The 19113-nt window shown below is 38.3% G+C and overlaps 1 protein-coding gene and 1 long non-coding RNA gene across 3 annotated transcripts in view; one reads left to right on the top strand and one right to left on the bottom strand.

Moving 5' to 3' along the window:
• LOC140533739 (uncharacterized) overlaps window positions 1-19113 on the top strand; it is a 38353-nt gene that overhangs the window by 9852 nt on the left and 9388 nt on the right. Inside the window, exons 4-7 of the long non-coding RNA XR_011977041.1 lie at window positions 5428-5600; window positions 7415-7505; window positions 8857-9536; window positions 15650-15735. This is a non-coding gene — a long non-coding RNA (uncharacterized lncRNA). The remainder of the gene's footprint in view (window positions 1-5427; window positions 5601-7414; window positions 7506-8856; window positions 9537-15649; window positions 15736-19113) is intronic.
• The window catches only part of GUCY2C (guanylate cyclase 2C), a 121906-nt gene continuing 113412 nt past the window's right edge, over window positions 10620-19113 (bottom strand). Inside the window, exons 26-27 of one of the 2 annotated variants that reach the window (XM_072653876.1) lie at window positions 14579-14655; window positions 10620-11253 (exon numbers count right to left, since the gene is read on the bottom strand). In XM_072653876.1, coding sequence (XP_072509977.1) covers window positions 11079-11253; window positions 14579-14655 — 252 coding nt within the window. In that variant the 3' untranslated portion in view covers window positions 10620-11078. Of the gene's footprint in view, window positions 11254-14577; window positions 14656-16016; window positions 16181-19113 lie in introns of those variants that run through there. The other variant, XR_011977040.1, reaches the window with a different exon arrangement.

Genomic DNA, 19113 nt, shown 5'->3' with positions numbered 1-19113 from the left:
ATCCCTATTGAAAATGCTATTGGGACCAGATTTGTCCTTGGGTAGGGGGAGAAGTTTGACATTCTTTTTTCCCTTTTCTTTATTGCTTTTGTATTGTAACTGGACTTTATAAGAACCAAAATAGGTAATTATGAGAATTTTGGGAAATGATGTCTGCTTGTTAACTTGTGTAACTATCTATTTGGGGGTAAGCACAATCTCCAGTTCTCTAGCTATAACAGGCCTAGACCCTCGTGGAAGAATTATTAATTTCTGGATTGTCTAGGTACTGTGCTCCCTTGATCTTGGTGACTACGGAATAAAAGGCACTAGAGACACCACACAAAGGGAAATGCTTGAGCCTTTCCAAGTCACTAGAGAGCTACTCAAAATGTAAAATATGGGTGGAACAGCTCTTCTGGATAAAAATAAAATATAGACAGGGCATACTTTTAAGTATAATCCGTGTTATTAACATTTTCTCTTTCGCTTTCTTAAGTTTAGATAATCAGCAAAACAAAAAAAAGAATCTAATCCTGCTTTGTAGCATTTGCCGATTTCTGAAGTGTAAAAACTCACAGTAGAAATTTAACAACTGTCTTAAGACAATATGAGTTGGTTCTAGCACACCCCTGGATATATGTACCAAAAGCAACCTAGCTGATTTGCTGGGCACATCAGATGTTTAACTGGATAGTGTAATGGGAGAGAGTTGGAGGCTGAATCCAGTTTTTATAATAATAATATTATAAGCATACTATTACATATTATATTGCATATAATATAGGAATATTGTGTATTATATATGTAATATTTAAATAAATACAAATACACAAAAATATGTGACATAATAAACACAAAATAAGGGGCAGTATAACAGAGAAAGGGTGTGAATGTGTGAAAGTTTGCTTGCATCCTATTTTCCCTTTATAAAGTATAAAGATATTTCCCTGATGGAACTGGAAGGGTATTTTGCTTTTAGATGGCAAAGACTGGCCATGTCCCTGATAATCTTTAGAAAACTAAACTAGTCAACCCAAGAGACAGTAGGAATTAAAAACATCTCTGAAGGGTATGTGTCCCCTTGTCAATCATTTGGTCAGTCAATATTTATTATGTCCTACTCTGTGCTAAACACTAGGCTAAGTGCTAAGAATACAAAGAAAGATAAAAAACCAGATCCTGCCTTTAAAGAACTCACTATCTAATGGGAGAAGGCAACTTATAGAAGGAATCTGAAAAGTGGGATTAGTGGAAGGGTACTTGCCTGGAATATTATAAAGACCTCGAGCCTGATGGGGGATGATGAGGTGGCCACACTGGGTCCCCTCTTAAATGGAGAATCTGGGAAAAGCTCTCCAATACCTGCCCTTTACCTTCTCCAATCAGAGAGAAGGAGGAATTTCAGGGCTGGAGGAATACTGAAGAGGAATGAGTTTCAGAATTAATTCAGTTTTGATGGCAGATGAGTCACTAGAGACAATGCTCAATGTCTAGGAGGTGTAATTTAAAGGAGAGCCAGCAATGGAGGGACAATCTATCTCCTGACAAGATACAAGATCCATGAAGCTGGAGGAAGACTGTCTATGAGAAGTTCTGTGGAGATGGAAAAGTGAAAGTGTGGGGGAGGAAGCAGTCACCAAGAGGAGCATGAATCCTTGGATTCCAAAAGCAAAGCCATGGACTGACTCAACATGGTTTGTTGAGATAGATACTGTGTTGCTGAAACTCTCCATGCTCAGACTGAAGATCCCAGTGCAGTCATTTATGATTTCATTTTTCCTCTTGGGCTCCTTTTCTTCTAGGCATGAGAAAAGTATGTTTCTCAGAAGTTTGCTTAGCTTTATTTTATATTTACTTTTTTTTTTGACTGACAGTTGTAATAAAGTATGTTAAACACAGAAATTTCTTAAGCTGGGTATACTTTGTAGGCATAGAATTGGGGAGAAGTGATTGTGGGGAATATGAGGAATGAAAAGAGAGAGACATGGTTTTAGAATGAGGGAGAGAGCATGGTGGAGAAAATTTGGATAAAGCTGTATGTATGGAGAAACAGAAATAATGTCATTACCAGAGTGTACCATAGACCATCTGAACATACAGAAGAATAAAAGGAGTTCAGGAAATGACATACGTCTGCCTCAGAGTCATGGTATAGTAGAGATAAGGAACTTTATTTATCCAATCATCTTTTAGAGTTCTCTTTCTGTCAAAACCAGAGCAAGTAATAACTTCTTAAATTACTTTAATAATAATAGTGTGGGGGGAAATCTGTACTAGATTTGATTTTGTCAGGAATGAAAAGCTTGAGAGACAAAGTTTCTGAGTAATTAATAATCAATTTATTAATCAGACTGGCAAATAATCAATAAATTGATGGTCAGTGGTCTCCCTTGGTAACCAAAAACCCCACTATGGAGATCTCTGAACATTTAAATACCTTTAAAAAAGGAAGTGCCCCTGATAAGTAAAAATCAAGGCTGAGTGGCAAACAATTAATGAGGAGTAGGCTTTTAAATGAGGAGGTGGACTAAAAGTCTTCAGTTCCTCCTGCTGAGAATGTAGTTTGATTATGAGACTCAGCCATCTCTAGCAATTTGCACAAAGAAATCTGTATCTGGACCATTCTCGTTATTTTCTCCTTTATAAACTGGGTCCCTTAGGCTCTACTAGAGTAGTGCAATAACATAGGTCCAATGCTTTAGGACTGGAATGCACCGAGATTAGATTCTTTTTACAATATAAACAAAAGTAAAGTCCCCTAGTTTGATGGGATCTGCCCAAGATCATGGATCATGTACCCCAAGTCTTAGGCCAATCTCATCTATCAGCCTTGTCCTTCAGAGACTGGCTAAATGACCCACAAGAGCTAGTCCCTAAATCAGGACATGGAAAGGAAAAAAAATCTTGATTTGAATTTAATAATTGGTGATTAATATAATAAAAACAATCATTTCTCTCAATTTTTATCATTAGGAAGAAACTTGTTTCTGGGGAGGAAATTATGTTAATTTTGGGAGAAGAATTGACTACAGTACTCCTTTCTGGAGTTTGTAGGAGAAAAGTAGGGGAAAGCAGAGTATAGTCTTCAAGCCCTAAATTTTGAAAGAACAGATTTTTAAAAAGGTTCAGAGGAAGGCTAAATAGGACAATATTCTTTTTATCTATAGCACCCAGCAGAGTGACTAGTACAAAGTAGGGGCTTGATTGATTAGACTAAAATTTTACAAGTGAAGTCAGATCAGGGGCATGGGAAATTCTTAATACTAGAAGAGAAACAATGCAGATGAGGAAGAAAAATGAAAATTCTCTGAAGAATTAAACATGGATACTAAAGAGGATATACTAACTAGATTTTTACAAGACAAGTTATTTTGATTAATTTTTTTTAGTTAACTCTCTAGAATTCTCTAAGTATCACATATGCAAAAAGGTGAAATTTTGTTTCCTCCTTTGCCTTTGTTTATTTCTTCAATTTCTTTTTCTTATCTTATAGTTAGCATTTCTAGTAAAATATTGAAAGTAATTATGACAATGGATATCCTTGATTTACCCCTGATCTTACTGGAAAGGCTTCTAGCTTATCCCAATTACTGATAATATTTGCTCTTGATTTTAGAAAGATACTACTTATCATTTTAAGAAAAGTTCCATGTGCTTTCTTATTGTTTTTTTGCTTTTTTAACAAGAATAGGTGTTTCATTTTATTAAGTATTTTCTCTATACGATTATTGAAACAGTCGTATGATTTTTCTTGTTTTTGTTATTAAAATTGTCATTCTTAGAGTTTTCCTAATATTGAACCAGTCCTGCATTCCTGGCATAAATCTTCATATTATATGAACTTTCTGATATATTACTGTAATCTCTTTGTTAGTATTTTATTTAAATTTTTCATTATTCATCAATATTCATTAGGAAATTGGTCTATAGTTTTCTTTTTAGGTTTTGAATCTCTTTGGTTTAGGTATCAAAATCATATTTGTGTAATAGAAGGAATTTGGTAAAACACCTTTATTTTTTTTTCAGAAAGTTTATGTAGTATTGAAATCAATTATTCTTTAAATATTTAATAGAATTCTTTTGTAAATCCATCTGGTCCTGGAGTTTTTTTGGTTGCCATTGCTGTTAGGGAGTTTATTTATACCTTGTTCAATTTTTCTTAAAGGTAGAATTATTTAGATAACTTATTTCCTATTTTATTAACCTGGATACTTTACTTTTTTTTTTTTTTGCAAATATTCATCCATTTCCTTTAGATTGTCAATTTTATCAGCATGTAGTTAGGTGAAATAGCTCCTAATAATTGCTTTTATTTATTCTTCTTTACTCATGAATTCACTTTTTTTAATTTTTGGAAGAACAATTTGGTTTTCTTCTTTCTTTTAAAAATCAGATTAGCCAATGGCTTATCTATTTTGCTTTTCCCCCCAACAAAGCTCCTAGTTGTATCTATTAGTTCAGGTTTTTTATTTTCAATTTTGTTAATCTCTCTTTTTTCTATTTCTGTTTTAGTGTCTTGATTGGAGGTTTTTTTAATTGCTTATTTTCTAGTTTTTTCTTAGTTGCCTGCCCAATTTGTTGATCTGCCTTTTCTCTCTTTTATTGATATATTTAGAGAATAAATATTTCCCTTAAATACTGCTTTGACTACATCCCACAAATCTTAGTATGTTGTTTCATTGTTGCCACTGTCTTTAGTGAAATTTTTGTCTCTATGATTTGTTCTTTGACCTATCATTAGGATTAAGTTATTAGTTTCCATTTAATTTTTAATCTACTCAAATCTATTTAATCTAATTCAGAAGCCTGTTATTAAGTATTATTTCAATGCATTATGGACAGAAAAGATGCATTTACTATTTCTGCATTTGTTTGTGATGTTTATATACCCTAATTCATAGCTGATTTTTGTGAAGGTATCATATACAGCTGAGAAAAAGTATACTCCTTTCTATTCCCATTCAATATTCTCCAGAGGTCTATCTAACTTTTCTAAAATCCAGTTCATCTCTTTAATTTCTTTTCTCCAGGATTAAATACAGAATTCTCTGTTTGGCATTCATAACTCAGATTCCTCCTCACTTTCCAGTCTTCTTACACATGACTCTAGTACATATTCTTCTGGCCAATAACACCAGCCTTCTTTCTGTTCCCCAAAAAAGACTCTCTCTCAGCTCTGGGAATTTTCTCCTCATTCCTGGAACACTATCCTTCTGACTAGTAACCTCCCTGGCTTCCTTTAAAGTTCTAGCTAAAAGTTTGTCTTTTACTGGAAGCTTTCCCCAATTCTTAATTCTAGTGCCTGCCTTCTTTTATTATTTCCTATTGGTCTTGTATATAGCTTATTGTTGTTCATTAGTTTTTCAGTCAAGTATGACTCTTTACAGCACTATTTGATGTTTTCTTGGCAAAGATATTGGAGAAATTTGTCACTTCCTTCTCCAGCTCATTTTACAGATGGGGAAACTGAGGCAAACAAAGTTAAGTGACTTTCCCAGGGTTACACAGCTAGTAAGTATCTGAAGCCAGATTTGAACTCATGAAGATGAGAATTGCTGACTCCAAGTCCAGTACTCTATCCACTGTACCATCTAGCTGTTCCAATATGCCTCCATATGGTAAGCATGTTATGAAATAGTTATTGATTAAATGAGGTCTCTCACTATTATAGTTTTACTATTTCCTTCTGTAACTTATTTCGCCTTTTCTTTAAAAATTTAGATGTTATGCTATTTGATGTACATAAATTCAGTATTGATGTTAATCCATTTTCTATGGTACCTTTTTTAGCAGTTTCCCCATTTCTCTCTTTCAATTGAGCCTATTTTTCCTTTTACTTTGTCTCAGATCATAATTACTATCTTTGTTTTTTTTAACTCAATTGCAGATTCTGCTCTAGTCCCCTATTTTAACTCTTAATATAATCAATAAGTCAACAAGCATTTATTAAATGCCTACTATGTTCCAGGCATGTGCTAAGCTCTGGGGATTAAAAAAAAAAAAAGATGAAATTATTCCTGCCCTCAAAGATCTCACAATCCAGTCAGGGAGAGAGCATGCAAACAATTATGTACAAATGAAATACATAGGACAAATTGGAAATAATCCCAGAATGCACTAGCATTTAGGGGCCCAGGGAAGCTTCTTGCAGAAGTTGGGATTTTAACTGACATATAAAGGAAGCTGAGAAGTGTAGATGAGAGGAAGAGAATTCCAGGTTGGGGTGGCAGAGGGGATAGTCAGTGAACATTCATGGAGTTGGGGGGAGTGTCTTATTCTAGGAATAGTCAGAAGGCTAGTGTTATTAGAACATAGAGTATGTGGAGGGGAGTAAGGTATAAGAAGACTGGAAAGGTAGCAAGAGGCCAAGTTATGGAGGGTTTTAAAAGCCATTCAGAAGATTTTATATTTGATCTTGAAAGTAATAGGGGGCCACTATGATTTGTTATGATTTGTCCTTTGTTCTTAAAGAAGACCAGGAAATCAGAAAGATGATGCCATGAATTGCAGTGAATTGGATTTAAGTGAGGAAGGGCTGTGCAAAGTTACAAGTCTCACTTTTTCCTTCAGAACCATCTGGGTCTGGTGACCAGGTATAGATCAGGACAACTGGAGATGGCCTAGCCAATGTAATTTATTGAATAGAGAGAGTGACATGGTTAGTCTTGTGTTTCAAGATGAATCTGACAGCTGAGTAGATGCTGAACTCCAATGAGGAGAGACAGCTCAGAGAGACCAACTGGTAGGCTATTGCAAAAGCCTAGGGGAGAAGTGATGAGGACCTGTACCAAGTCAGTGGCTAGGTCAGAGGATGGAAGGGGGCTATCTATGAGGTAAGGTCAACAAGATTTGGATACAAGATTGGATATGAGGACTGAGAGAGGTGAGGAGGTAGGCATCTTGCCTAAGTTGTATTCTTGAGTCATTGGGAAGGATGGTGGTACTCTTGACAGTAATAATGAAATTCAGAAAAAGAAAGTATTCAGTTTTGCACATATTGAATTTAAGATTTCAATGGGACATCCAAGATGATAAGAGAGGTTAGGGTTAGAGAAAGAGATCTGAGAATAACGTGCAGAGATGATCAAATCCATGAGATTACCAAAGGAGACAGTACAGAAAAGAAATGAAGAGGTCCCAGGATGGAACTCTTAGTAACACTCCCACTGAAAGGGAGAATCAAGCAAAGAAGACTAAGAAGGAATGGTCAGAAAGACAGAAGGAGAGCTAGAAATGAATAGTAATATGGAAGCAAAGAGAGTGAGTAAACAATAGCATTTTTGCACCAGATTTGAGGTTCTGGTTCAAATGAAACTAAAAGTAATACAATTATTTTTCTGTCCTTACAGTAAAATAGAGAAGGCAAATCTTGAATACGTCTGAGCATTACTATACAGTCATAGTATTGAGATGACAATGATTTCTTTCCTAGGTGCTCCATCCTGGGATTTAGTTCCTAAATCTGTTACCTGTTGCCCAGGGGGCTCCAACTGTGAACTTAAATAGACCGTGTCTTTTCCTGGGTAAGTTTGTCTCCAAGAGGGGGGCTCAGGAAACTGAGATAAACAGAGGTGTGACTTGCATAGGATTACACAGCTAATGAGTGTTTGAGGCTATCTTGGAACTCAGGTTCCTACTATAGACCCAATGCTCTATCCCAGTTGACTCACTTACATCCTAGCTACATTTCCAGCCTTTCTAGACAGTACTTTTCCTTCCACACTCTTCTCTCCAGCCAAATTAATCTTCTCCATTCCTCACATACTACATTTCATCTCCTATATCCACATCTTTGGACAAGACTGTTCTCCATGCTTGGAATGCCCTACCTCCTCACCTTCACCTCAGAGAATCCCTCTCTTCCTTCAAGATTCAGGTCATGTTCCACTTTCTACATGAAGCCTCTCCTCATCTCCCCAATTGCTAGTGCCCTCCCTCCCTAACTACCTTGAATTTAATTACTTTGTATTCATTTTATTTATCTTCTGTGTATTTATTCTGTATATATCATAATGTTCTAGCTGTCTTCCCCATTAGATTGTATATTCCTTGAGAGTAGAGATTGTTTCATTCTTTATCTTTGTCCACAGTACTTAGGAGAGTGCATACAAAGTGTTTGATAAATACTAGTTAATTCATTGATAGATGAATGGCCTCTGAGATCTCTTCTAACTTCAAATCTGTGATTTTCTGATCTATAAAATGAGGTAGCTGGGTGGTTCAGTGCATAGAAAAATGTGCTATTTTTATCCCCATTTTACAGATGAAGAAATTAAAGCCCAGAGAAGCTAATTCATAAAGTTAGTAGGTTTAAAGGCAAGGTTAGAATTCAAATCTTTCTTGGCCAAAAGTGTTTCCACTACAGATATTAAGTCTCAAGATAATACCAAAAAAAAAAAAAATCAAAAGACTGACAGCATGGTAGTTAGAAATGAAATGTTTCATCATTGTTATGATGAATGAGGTTTTTCACCCCAGCTCTAAGTCTTTAGTGCTTTCTTGATGTTGTAGACATATTTTATGTGTCCAGTATAGGCAATATCTAAATGTATATTTCTGGTATGCTAATTTTACAATCAAGTAGATTTTGTTCAACAAAGTCAGACTCTAAAAAAGTCAACAATGTGTTGCAGTCGATAGCACTGGGTCTAGAGCCAGGAAGATTTGGGCTCAAATCCAACCCCAGACAATGAATTACTTAACTCTGTGTGACCATGGGCAAGTCACTCAAACTTTGCTGTCTGCCTCAGTTCCCTCAGCTGTCAAATGAGGATAATAATAGCAACTACCTTCCAAATAAGACAAAATTTGCAAATTGCTTAGCACTATTCCTGGTACACACCAATGCTGATTTCCTTTCTTCCTTCCTAATAGGACTGGTGAATTGATTTGGGACCATAAGAGCTGGAGATCAGAAAATTGAAATGGTCTGGAGAAGGAGAGGGTCCATAGGATTATGAAGGTAAATGTAAAAAAGCCAGGATTCCCCAGTCTCCATGCAACATGGATTGGGCTAGTTTTCCCCTAAAAGATGAGAAAACTTTCCTGGGAACTTGATAGCCAAGGTTGCTTTGATTTGGCTTTCTGGTCACCTTAAGGGCATCTTTAAAAGGATCCGAGATCTTCAGACTAGGTGAATGTACCAAGACCACAATCCTCCACACCTTGCCCTTGTTTCCATGTGGAAATGAGGGGAAGTACATTTAAGTGCTGGAGCATTCTCTTTGATTATCTTTTCTATGGGGGGAGGAGCCAAGATGGCGGAGTAGAAAGATACACATATGCTAGCTCCAAACGCTCAGCCCATAAAATACCTGTAAGGAAGAACACCCAACAAATTCTGGAGCAGCAGAAGCCACAGAACAATGGAGTGGAGGAGATTTCTGTTCTAGAGAGACTGGAAAAACTGACACGAAAGGTCCGTCACGCACCGGACCCGGAGCACAGCCCAGCCCTGCCTTGGCCGCGTGGCACCAAGAGGAGCAGATCCGAGCAGGCTTCAGGGACAGAATCTCCAGCAGCAGCTCAGGTCCTTCCACCCACAGGAGCCAAAGGTCAGTGAGAGGGTCTTTTCAGCTTGCCAAGAGGGGAGCGGGGTGTCTCCATAACTCAGGCCCCCTCAGGAGGCAGTAGCAGACAGGGGCTCCCAAAGCAGGCAGGAGCTTGGGTCCATTGTTGGAGGTCTCTGCATAAACCCCCTGAGGGAACTGAACCCTGTGTGGCAGCCCTGCCCCCACCCGAGCACCTGAACTTAATCTCACACTGAATAGCAGCCCTGCCCCCACCAAAAGCCCTGAAGCTGGGAAGCACCACTTGAATCTCAGACCCCAAGCACTGGCTGGGCGGATCTGGAGGCGAGGTGGATGTGGAGAAGAAACTCAAAAATCAAGTAACTGGCTGGGAAAATGCCCAGAAAAGGGAAAAAAAATAAGACCATAGAAGGTTACTTTCTTGGTGAATAGATATCTCCTCCCATCCTTTCGGGTGCAGAAGAGCAATGCTTACTATCAGGGAAAGACATAGAAGTCAAGGCTTCTGTATCCCAAACATCCAAAATAAATATTCAATGGGCTCAGGCCATGGAAGAGCTCAAAAAGGATTTTGAAAATCAAGTTAGAGAGGTGGAGGAAAAACTGGGAAGAGAAATGAGAAACATGCAAGAAAAGCATGAAAAGCAGGTCAATACCTTGCTAAAGGAGACCCCAAAAAATGCTGAAGAAAATAATACCTTGAAAAATAGGCTAACTCAATTGGCAAAAGAGGTTCAAAAAGCCAATGAGGAGAAGAGTGCTTTAAAAAGCAGAGTTAGCCAAATGGAAAAAGAGGTTCAAAAGCTCACTGATTATCCTTTCTATGTCAGGGAGAAGTAAACCTCATTTTGTTAGCTGTTCAACAACTTGCTTCATTTCATCCTAACATCAAACTTGAACCAACAGAATGTTAGACTGAGAGACCTGTCCCTGACAGGGAATCCATAAATCATCTACTCAGATCCCCTCACTTCATAAATGAGATCAAGACCCAGAGACGTGCAATGACTTACTTGGAGGTCACACACTTCAACATCAGTTCAGACCTGCCTAGGATAATTGAATTGGTTCTTTAGGAAAGTAGATCAAATATATGAAGCCCATACACAGAACCAAACAAGTTCTTTATTTCATTCCTATCAAACAGAACAAAACATTTCCTCCAAAAATTACAAGTCAAAGAAAATCTTACAGAGATAACATATTTAAAATATAATCATGACAATTAAAAAATAGCAAGAAATAGAACCATAAAAAAAAGAGATGAAAACCCAACAAGAATGGAAATTCCTTGAGTTCTAGTATAGAATTATCTTTTCTTCCTATCAGGGTATAAAGTTCAGTGAGAAACTGTCACATAGCAACATATAGTTATGTCAACTAAGGAAATGAATCTCACTCATAGAAGAAAACATGTTCCAAGGAGGTGACCAAAAAGATAAAGAAAGCTTCTAGGTCTTTTCTTTTTTTTTCAGAGTCTTCCTGACCAGGCAAACTTCCAAGATAAACAAAATCTCCTGCATATGTGGATTCTAATTTGATGGAGGTCTTAGCACTTGCTTGAATTTAAAAATAGGTCTCATTATCCTCTGTGGTATTCAGATGCAAGTATTCCAGGGTGCCTTTTTTATAGCTGGCCACACGCCTTGGTTTCCGGTTTGGTAAACCTTGGGCTTGCCTCTTCTGCAAAGATTCAATGATCATGTTGGAAAATTCTGCCTGTAAATGTTGCTGATTCTCCCTGGAAAGAAGCAAAGGAATGAAACATTAAATGAGAGAGAACACAGCCTACCCAGCTGATTACCATCATATGTAGTTTTTGTTATTGTTGTTGAGTTGTTTTAGTTGTGTCTGATGCTTTGTGACCCTACTTGGGGTTTTCTTAGCAAAGGTACTAGAGTAATTTGCCATTTCCTTCTCCAGCTCATTTTACAGATGAGGAAACTGAGGTAATCTTCATATAGACTATTACTCTTTTCCAGGGTTGTCACAGGTGGTTCTACGTCTAACTTGTAAAATGAGTTTTACAGCCAATGATGGTGACCACCCCTGAGTGTAAAATATAGATTATGTTTGTAGAAGGCTTTGCGGTTCATAAGGGGCTTCCCCAGGCATTATTTCACTTGAATAGAATCAACACCAGGTAGAAATAGGTTTGGTTTGTAAAAAGCAAAGCAAAGCAAAACCCGACTCATCCTGGAATAAAACACAAGTTGAATTGTTTTTGTATATGCTGATGCTGGAAGGGCTAAAACCATACATAACCTTTCCTGGATCTGCTTCTCACTGTGAGGAATTCTCCACCATTCCCAACAATATTTTCACCTTGGAAGTGTCCTCTACCATAAGAGTTCTCTCTTCCAATTGCTGAGATCCTCCTTGAACCTCCATCTTGAGGAAGTGCTAGGGCAGCCATGTTCTCTCTCTCTCCTCTCAACTCTACACCTGAATTTTCTGACTTCTCTACCATGCCCCTACACTGCTACCTTATCATCCTTCCTCTGCTTTACTGCTCCTTGAGGGAAGGGGTTGGGTTATGGTTGTTATTTTTTACCTTTATTTGTATTCCCAGGGCTTAACACAGTGCCTGGTATATAGTAAGCACTCAATAAATGCTTATTGATTTTGAAAATGATAGATGAATGATAGAATGAATAGATGAATAGCATTTAAATAGCATTTAAAACCTGGCCCCTTCCTCCCTTTCCAGTCTTCTTAGACATTTCTCCCTGCCACAGTATTCCATCTCCTAGCTCTGGGCATTTTCATTGGCTGTTCCCCATGCTTGGAATTCTCCCTGTCTTCACCCCTATCTCCTGGCCCCTCTGGTTTCATCCAAGTCCTATATAAAATCCCATCTTCCATAGGAAATGTATCCTACCCTCTTTGGTACTGGTCCCTTCCCACTTGATTATCCCCAGTTTATCCTGTGAATAGCTTGGTTGCACATAGTTGTTTGTATATTATCTCCCCTCATTAGACTGTGAGATCCTTGAGAACAGAGAATGCCTTTTGTCTTTCTTTATAGAAATGTGCTTAGCACAGTGCTTGGCTCATAGTAGGTAATTTAAAATACTCATTTACTCACTTACAAATCTTGAACCTGTTGGCCAAAGGCAAATTTTGGCTTAGTCCACAGCAATGTTGCTCCTATGACTGTCTTGGCCACAGGTCCCGTAGTTATTCTCTGGCCAAGTGCAAAGTTTGGTTTGATTTGGGGCTTTTGGTCCCTCTCATAGAGCTGACCTGGTATTTAAATTTAGAAGTCAATTTCTTGTCTTTGTCAAAGGCCAAGGAAAACTATCTGAATGTTTGCTACAGCCTCTGCCACTATCTAAACTGCTGAGAAACCTAGACACCCTTGGTTACTGAATGTCTTTGAACTATAGAAATTGTCACCTCAATTCTGGACATACTCAAAGATTTTCAGAATGCCAGAAACCTTGGTGTCTAGTTTCTGCACATAATTACTTGGTGTATGGCCCATCTAGATAACTTAGAAAGTCCCTAATGTATCTAAGGACTGAAAACCTGCTGACCTCCTAGATGATCTTGCTGTTTGTAATGTAGTTATAAATGAATTGTGATAATCCTTTAATATTATTTTGGGACTTTAATAAGGGTCAGAGTTTGAATTTATCAACCAGAAGAAGAGTCTGGACTTAATTCTTCTTTGTTCTCTGAGTAAACTCAGAGAATACCTCTTCCTATATCAATAAGGCCAGATGTGGCTGACTTAGCATTCTTTGAGACCCTTAACCTGAGACACTATCTTGAATGATGGGATTTTTTCCATGTCTTAATATTTTGTGGACATACATTTTGTGGACATATACTATGTTATAACATGTTAATAGTAAAGAAAACATGAATATCCTGGGTTGTAATTTCAATTGATACTTTGTCAATGCTCTTTTCTTATTGTATTTACTGCCTATCCAATTAAGAAAATTCCTTTCTCATAATATGATTAAACATGTATGGAGGTCATAAATTTGAGTTGGGATTGTCCTAAAACAGATTTAAGCCTGGGCAGTCTTGTATCAAATAGTCAGAAGTTTTCTTCTGGCCCCATGATCATGTCTCTGCTAGCTTTAAGGGAATGAACAATATGAATTTACATATCACCAAGCCTGTTTGCCTCTTTGACCCAATTTTAAGGTTGATAATTGTTACCATAAGTAGTTCTAGCCTAGGGTAGATAGGACAGAGCTCTTATTCCTTAATTAGTTGGATTTTTCTCCAGGAATAAAAATAGAAACTAGGTTCACAACTCTTGTGGCAAGCCAGAAGTGACCATATTTTCATTTTTTGCCTCTTTGGAACTTAGAAAGGAATTTAGTACACCACTAAAAACCTAAAAACAGGCCCTCAGGAAGCTCTGGAAGTGAAGTTTTGTAGTCCACTTATGTCTATTATTTTCCTATTCAGAGAACCTATCAAAGATTAAATATCTTATGCACAGTAAAGCTTAGAGGAGTATTTCTCAAAGTATGGTCTAAGAACTCTTGAGGATCTCTAAGAAACTTTCACTTGTGACCTGTGAGGATATGACTTTTTTCATAATAATACTAAGATTTTAATTGCCTTTTAAAACATTCCTCTCTTTTCCAACTATTTATCTATATGAGACCAGATTTTCTTCAAAATAACATATAGCAAAAGACTGAATACAGAACCAGGAATGAGAATCTAGCTATCTTCTATTAAACCAGATATTAAAGAAATTTGCAAAAATATATGAAATAATACCATTTTCTCATGAAATTTTTTCTATTTTGGAAAACACAGGTATTTTTCATAAAAAGTTATGGTGACATACATTAGGACTTATTGTTATTTTTTAATGATTTAAGAAATATTTTTCAAATTTATTCATTTTATTTTCTAAAATAATATTGTTAAATACAGCCTATATACATAAAAGCTCTTTGGGATCCTCAGTAGCTTTTTTTCTGAGACCAAAAAGTTTAAGGGTTTGAAAACTGCTAGTCTAAACTCAAGAACCAAGATAGCCCATTTCCCTTTCTTTCTGTTCAGTATATACTCCCCATTCTATAACTTACACAGAAGGAGGTGTTGGCAATCTATACTCCTGATCTTTAACTCCTGTGAGCCAGTAGGTGGTCTCTGTTCCCCTTCCCTAATGAGATAGAAAAGAAACACATTGTTAGTGATGAAATAAGATAATTCTTATTCATCTTCCCAGATTTCTCTGAATGGCCCTTTGGCCATTTCTTATAGCACAACAGTACTTGTCCAACAATTACTCAGTTGATGGGTTACCTACCCTTCTTAGTTTCCATTTCTTTGTAACTACAAAAAGAGCTGCTATAATTTTATTTTATTTTATTTTACACAGGAGTCCTTTTCCTCTTTCTTAGATCTTTTTGGGTTTTAGGTATAGTAGAGGTATAGCTGGTTGGTGGTTGGTTGGTTGTTGTCCTTTGTCTTCGAAGAGGACCAAAATGACATCACCATGATAAAGTGAAATTTCAGTGTGTCCAACTATGGCTGAGCAGACCAATATAAGATCAGAATGCTCTACCACAGGTTGGGCACAGATAGTCCATGTGAATACTTGGGGTGAATATCCCAAATTTGCACATCCTGCATTTACTTTATGCTGTCTCATTTCTTATTTCCTCAAAGAGCACAGCACCTTTTCTGATGTGGGCACACTAAGCTGAGTGGTCCTGTGCCAGTGTCTCCCATGTTGCACAGTCAAATCCAAAGTTCTTGAGAAAGACCTTGAGAGTGTCCTTGCATCACTTCTTCTGACCACCATGTGAGCCTGACCCATGTGAGTTCTCCATAAAATAATAGTCTTTTTGCAAGCGTACATTTGGCATTTGAACAACATGGCCAGCCCATCAGAGTTGCGCTCTCCAAAGCATAGTTTAATGCTTGGGAGTTCAGTTTGAGCAAGGACTTCAGTGTCTGGTACCTTATCCTGCCAGGTGATCCTCAGAATCTTCCTAAGACAGTGCAAATAGAAATGATTCAGTTGCCTGCCATGGCGCTGGTAGACTGTGCATGTTTCACAGGCATACGACAAAGAGGTCAGCATAACAGTTCTGTAGACCTGCAATTTGGTAGTCAGTCTAATACCTCTTCTCTCCCAAACTTTTCTTCAGAGCCTCCCAAACACTGAGCTAGCTCTGGCAATGCGTGCATCAACCTCATTGTCAATGTGTACATCCCTGGAAAGTGCACTACCAAGGTAAGTGAACTTATCCACAGCATTCAAAACTTCTCCATTTGTTGTAATTGATGGTTCTACATATGAATGGTGTGGTGGTGGCTGATGGAGCACCTGTGTTTTCTTAGTGTTACTTATTAGGCCAAAATTAGCACAGGCAGCACAGAATTGATCCATACTTTGTTGCATCTCAGCTTCAGAGGCTGCACTGAGTGCACAATCATCTGCAAACAGAAAATCATGCACCAACACTCCCTCTACTTTGGTCTTGGCTTGTAACCTTTTGAAATTGAAGAACTTACCATCAGTACCGTAGTTGACCTTGATGCCTTGTTCATCCTCATTGAAAGTATTTGTCAACATGGCTGAAAACATCATGCTAAAAAAGCATGGAAGCAAGCACACAGCCCTGCTTCACTCTCTTGATGACTGGGAAGGCACGAGAGCTTTGTCCATTATCCAGAACCTAGGCAAACATGCCATCATGAAATTGACATACAGTATTGATGAACTTCTCCAGGTAACCAAATTTTGACATAATTTTCCATAAGCCCTCACAGTGTCAAAGGCCTTGGTCAGGTCTACAAACATTGTGTACAGACCTTTGTTCTGCTCCTGGCATTTCTCCTGGAGTTGTTGGGCAGCAAACACCGTATCAACTGTTCCTTGACCCTTTCTGAAGTCACACTGGCTTTCAGGTATATTACCATCTTCCAGGTGAAGGATCAGCCTATTAAGCAGGACTCTAGTGAGAACTTGGCAAGCAATGACTAAGAGAGAGATCCCCCTGTGACTGTTGCAGGACAACCTATTCCCTTTACCCTTATACAGATGGACAATGGAGGCATCCTTGAGATCCTGGGGGATAACCTCTTCTTGCCATATAACCTGGAAAATTTCAGTCAGCTTTTGTATGAGCAATGGTGCCCCTACCTTGTAAATCTCAACTGGAATAGAATCAGTACCAGGTGCTTTGCCACATGAAAGGAGCCTAATGGTCCTCAAACCCCTTCTTCAGTTGGCAGTTCAGCTAAGGAGGAATTGACTTCTACCTGAGGTAAATGGTCAGTGGCCTCAGCATTGATTGATGATGATCTATTGAGAACACTATGGAAGTGTTCAGCCCATCTCTCCAGGATCATGTCCTTATCACTAATCAATGTGGCTCCATCAGCACTGAGTAGTTGTGATGCACCATAGGTTTTTGCTCCATAAATAGCTTTCAGGGAATCATAAAAGTGCTTTGGATTGTTACTATCAGCATAAAAATGAATTTCATCTGCCTTCTTACTGAGCCAGCAATCCTGCATCTCTCTAAGCTTTGCTTGTACTTTGTTTTTGATGGAATTAAATGCTGCCTTCTTAGAGGTGGATGAATTATCCTACTGGTAGATCCTGTAGAGTTCTCATTTTTCACTTAGCAGCTTCTGAATTTCTCCATCATTTTCACCAAGCCAGTCTTGGTGTTTGCAAGTGTTCTGACCCAGATGAGCAAATGCAGTGCTGTACACCAAATCCCTGAAAACTGCCCACTCCTTTTCTGCTCCATTGTTGCCAACTGTGTGTTAGCTCAACTTTCCCTCCAAGTTAACAACAAACTGTTCATGCTCAGAGCTCTAATTTGTTAATGTTAATTCTTCTGGTACTCATTTTGCCTTGGGGGTGGCACTTTTGGTGAATGTGAATATTTATCTTGGAAAGGATAACTCTATGATCAGTGCAGCACTCTGCACCACTGTTGCTTCCAGTGAGAAACAACCCTATGGCCTGGGCCGCCTGTGTGCAGGGTTGTGATTACAACTCCTAGTGTATCCACACCTGCTGCTTCATCACTTGCTATTGACCCAGGACTTTGAGACATAATAGTGAAATGGTATAGGTGATGTCTTTTGATTTGTGCATAAATTGGATTTAAGTGAGACAGAATTGCATGAAGTTTTTAGCCTTACTCTCTCCTCCAGAGTCATCATAGTCCAGTGATAGGACAGAGTCAAGACAACTGGCGATGACTCAGGATGTAGTGGATGACTTTGGTGTCTTCGGTGTCTAACCAAGCTCTAAGTACTCCACATCGCCTACTTTATCTGCATTCATGGTCGTTGTAACAAATTGTTCTCATCCATCCATTCCACCAGATGAAGTCTTCACATGGTTGGGGTAGATACCCCCCTAACTCACCAATGGGTTTGAGTACCCTTGGTTACCCTCAACCTGGTTTGGTCCCTCTGCCGAAACAGTTTGCTGGGGTGTGGCTGCAGCTTCTTGGAGCCACAGGTGAGAGTTAGGTGGAACAGGTGGACACCAAAGGTGCAAGAGCCCTGAAAAGGGATTGGCAGCCATCACACCAAAGGTACTGGTACTGGTCCTCCCTGAAAACACCCTACACCCCAGGGTCAAAAAGTGTACACAGTTTGGTGACTCTGGGAGTCAGAGTTTCAAACTATTTTCTAAAGTGGCTATGCCAATTCATAGCTCCATCAACCATATGTTAAAATACCTAGGCAGAGCCATCACCAGTCATCCTGATCAATATCTGACCACTGAACCCAGACGGTTCTGGAGAAGGAAGTGAGGCTGGTAACTTTACACAGCCCTGCCTCACTTAAGTCTAATTCACTTGCAAGTCATGGCATCGCCTTCCTGTTGTCATGGTCTTCTTCTAGAATGAAGTACAAACAACAACAAGATGCCCAAGGGATTACTTTTTTAAAGTAGACAATAACGAGATGTATTTAGAAGAATAGATTCAAATAAAATCTCAGGGGAAGTAATAAAAAAAGGAAGGAAGAGGCAATAACACTTCTAGACCTCAAGCTATAATAAGAAACAGTAGTTATCAAAACTATTTGGTACTAATTTTAAAATGGAGAAGATTAGTGGAACAGACTAGATAAGTAAGAACTAAAATCAATGAACTCAGTAGCTCAATGTTTGATAAATCCAGGAACATAAATTACTTGGGGAAGACCTCCTTGTTTAAGGGGACCTTCTGGGAAACCTGGAAAGCACATCAGCAAACAAGAGGCTCATAGATTGATAGCCTTAGAGGTGGATGAAACGTTAGTGGTTGTTGAATCCAACCCTCTCATTTTACAGATGAGAAAACTAGGGCCCAGAGAAGCAAAGTAGAATTCCTAAAATCTCCATAGTAGGTAGCATAGCTGGAATTTGAATTCATATCCCCTCACTCCAAATTCAGTTGTCCGTCCACTGTACTATGCTGCCTATCTGCTACTGGTTTTAGATGAACATTTTACCCTATAGAAGGAGTCTTAAAAGTCTTAGTGCTATTTTAAGTTTTAGTCATTTAAATCAATTAGAGTAGATACTAGAATACTACTGCTAGGTTTATGAGGCATTCTGTCTTTACACAGAAAGAAAGGGAATTTCTCTCTCTCT

The sequence above is a fragment of the Notamacropus eugenii genome, chromosome 3 (assembly GCF_028372415.1).
Source record: "Notamacropus eugenii isolate mMacEug1 chromosome 3, mMacEug1.pri_v2, whole genome shotgun sequence".
Lineage (NCBI taxonomy): Eukaryota > Metazoa > Chordata > Mammalia > Diprotodontia > Macropodidae > Notamacropus > Notamacropus eugenii.
This window is presented reverse-complemented; position numbering and strand designations above follow the sequence as displayed.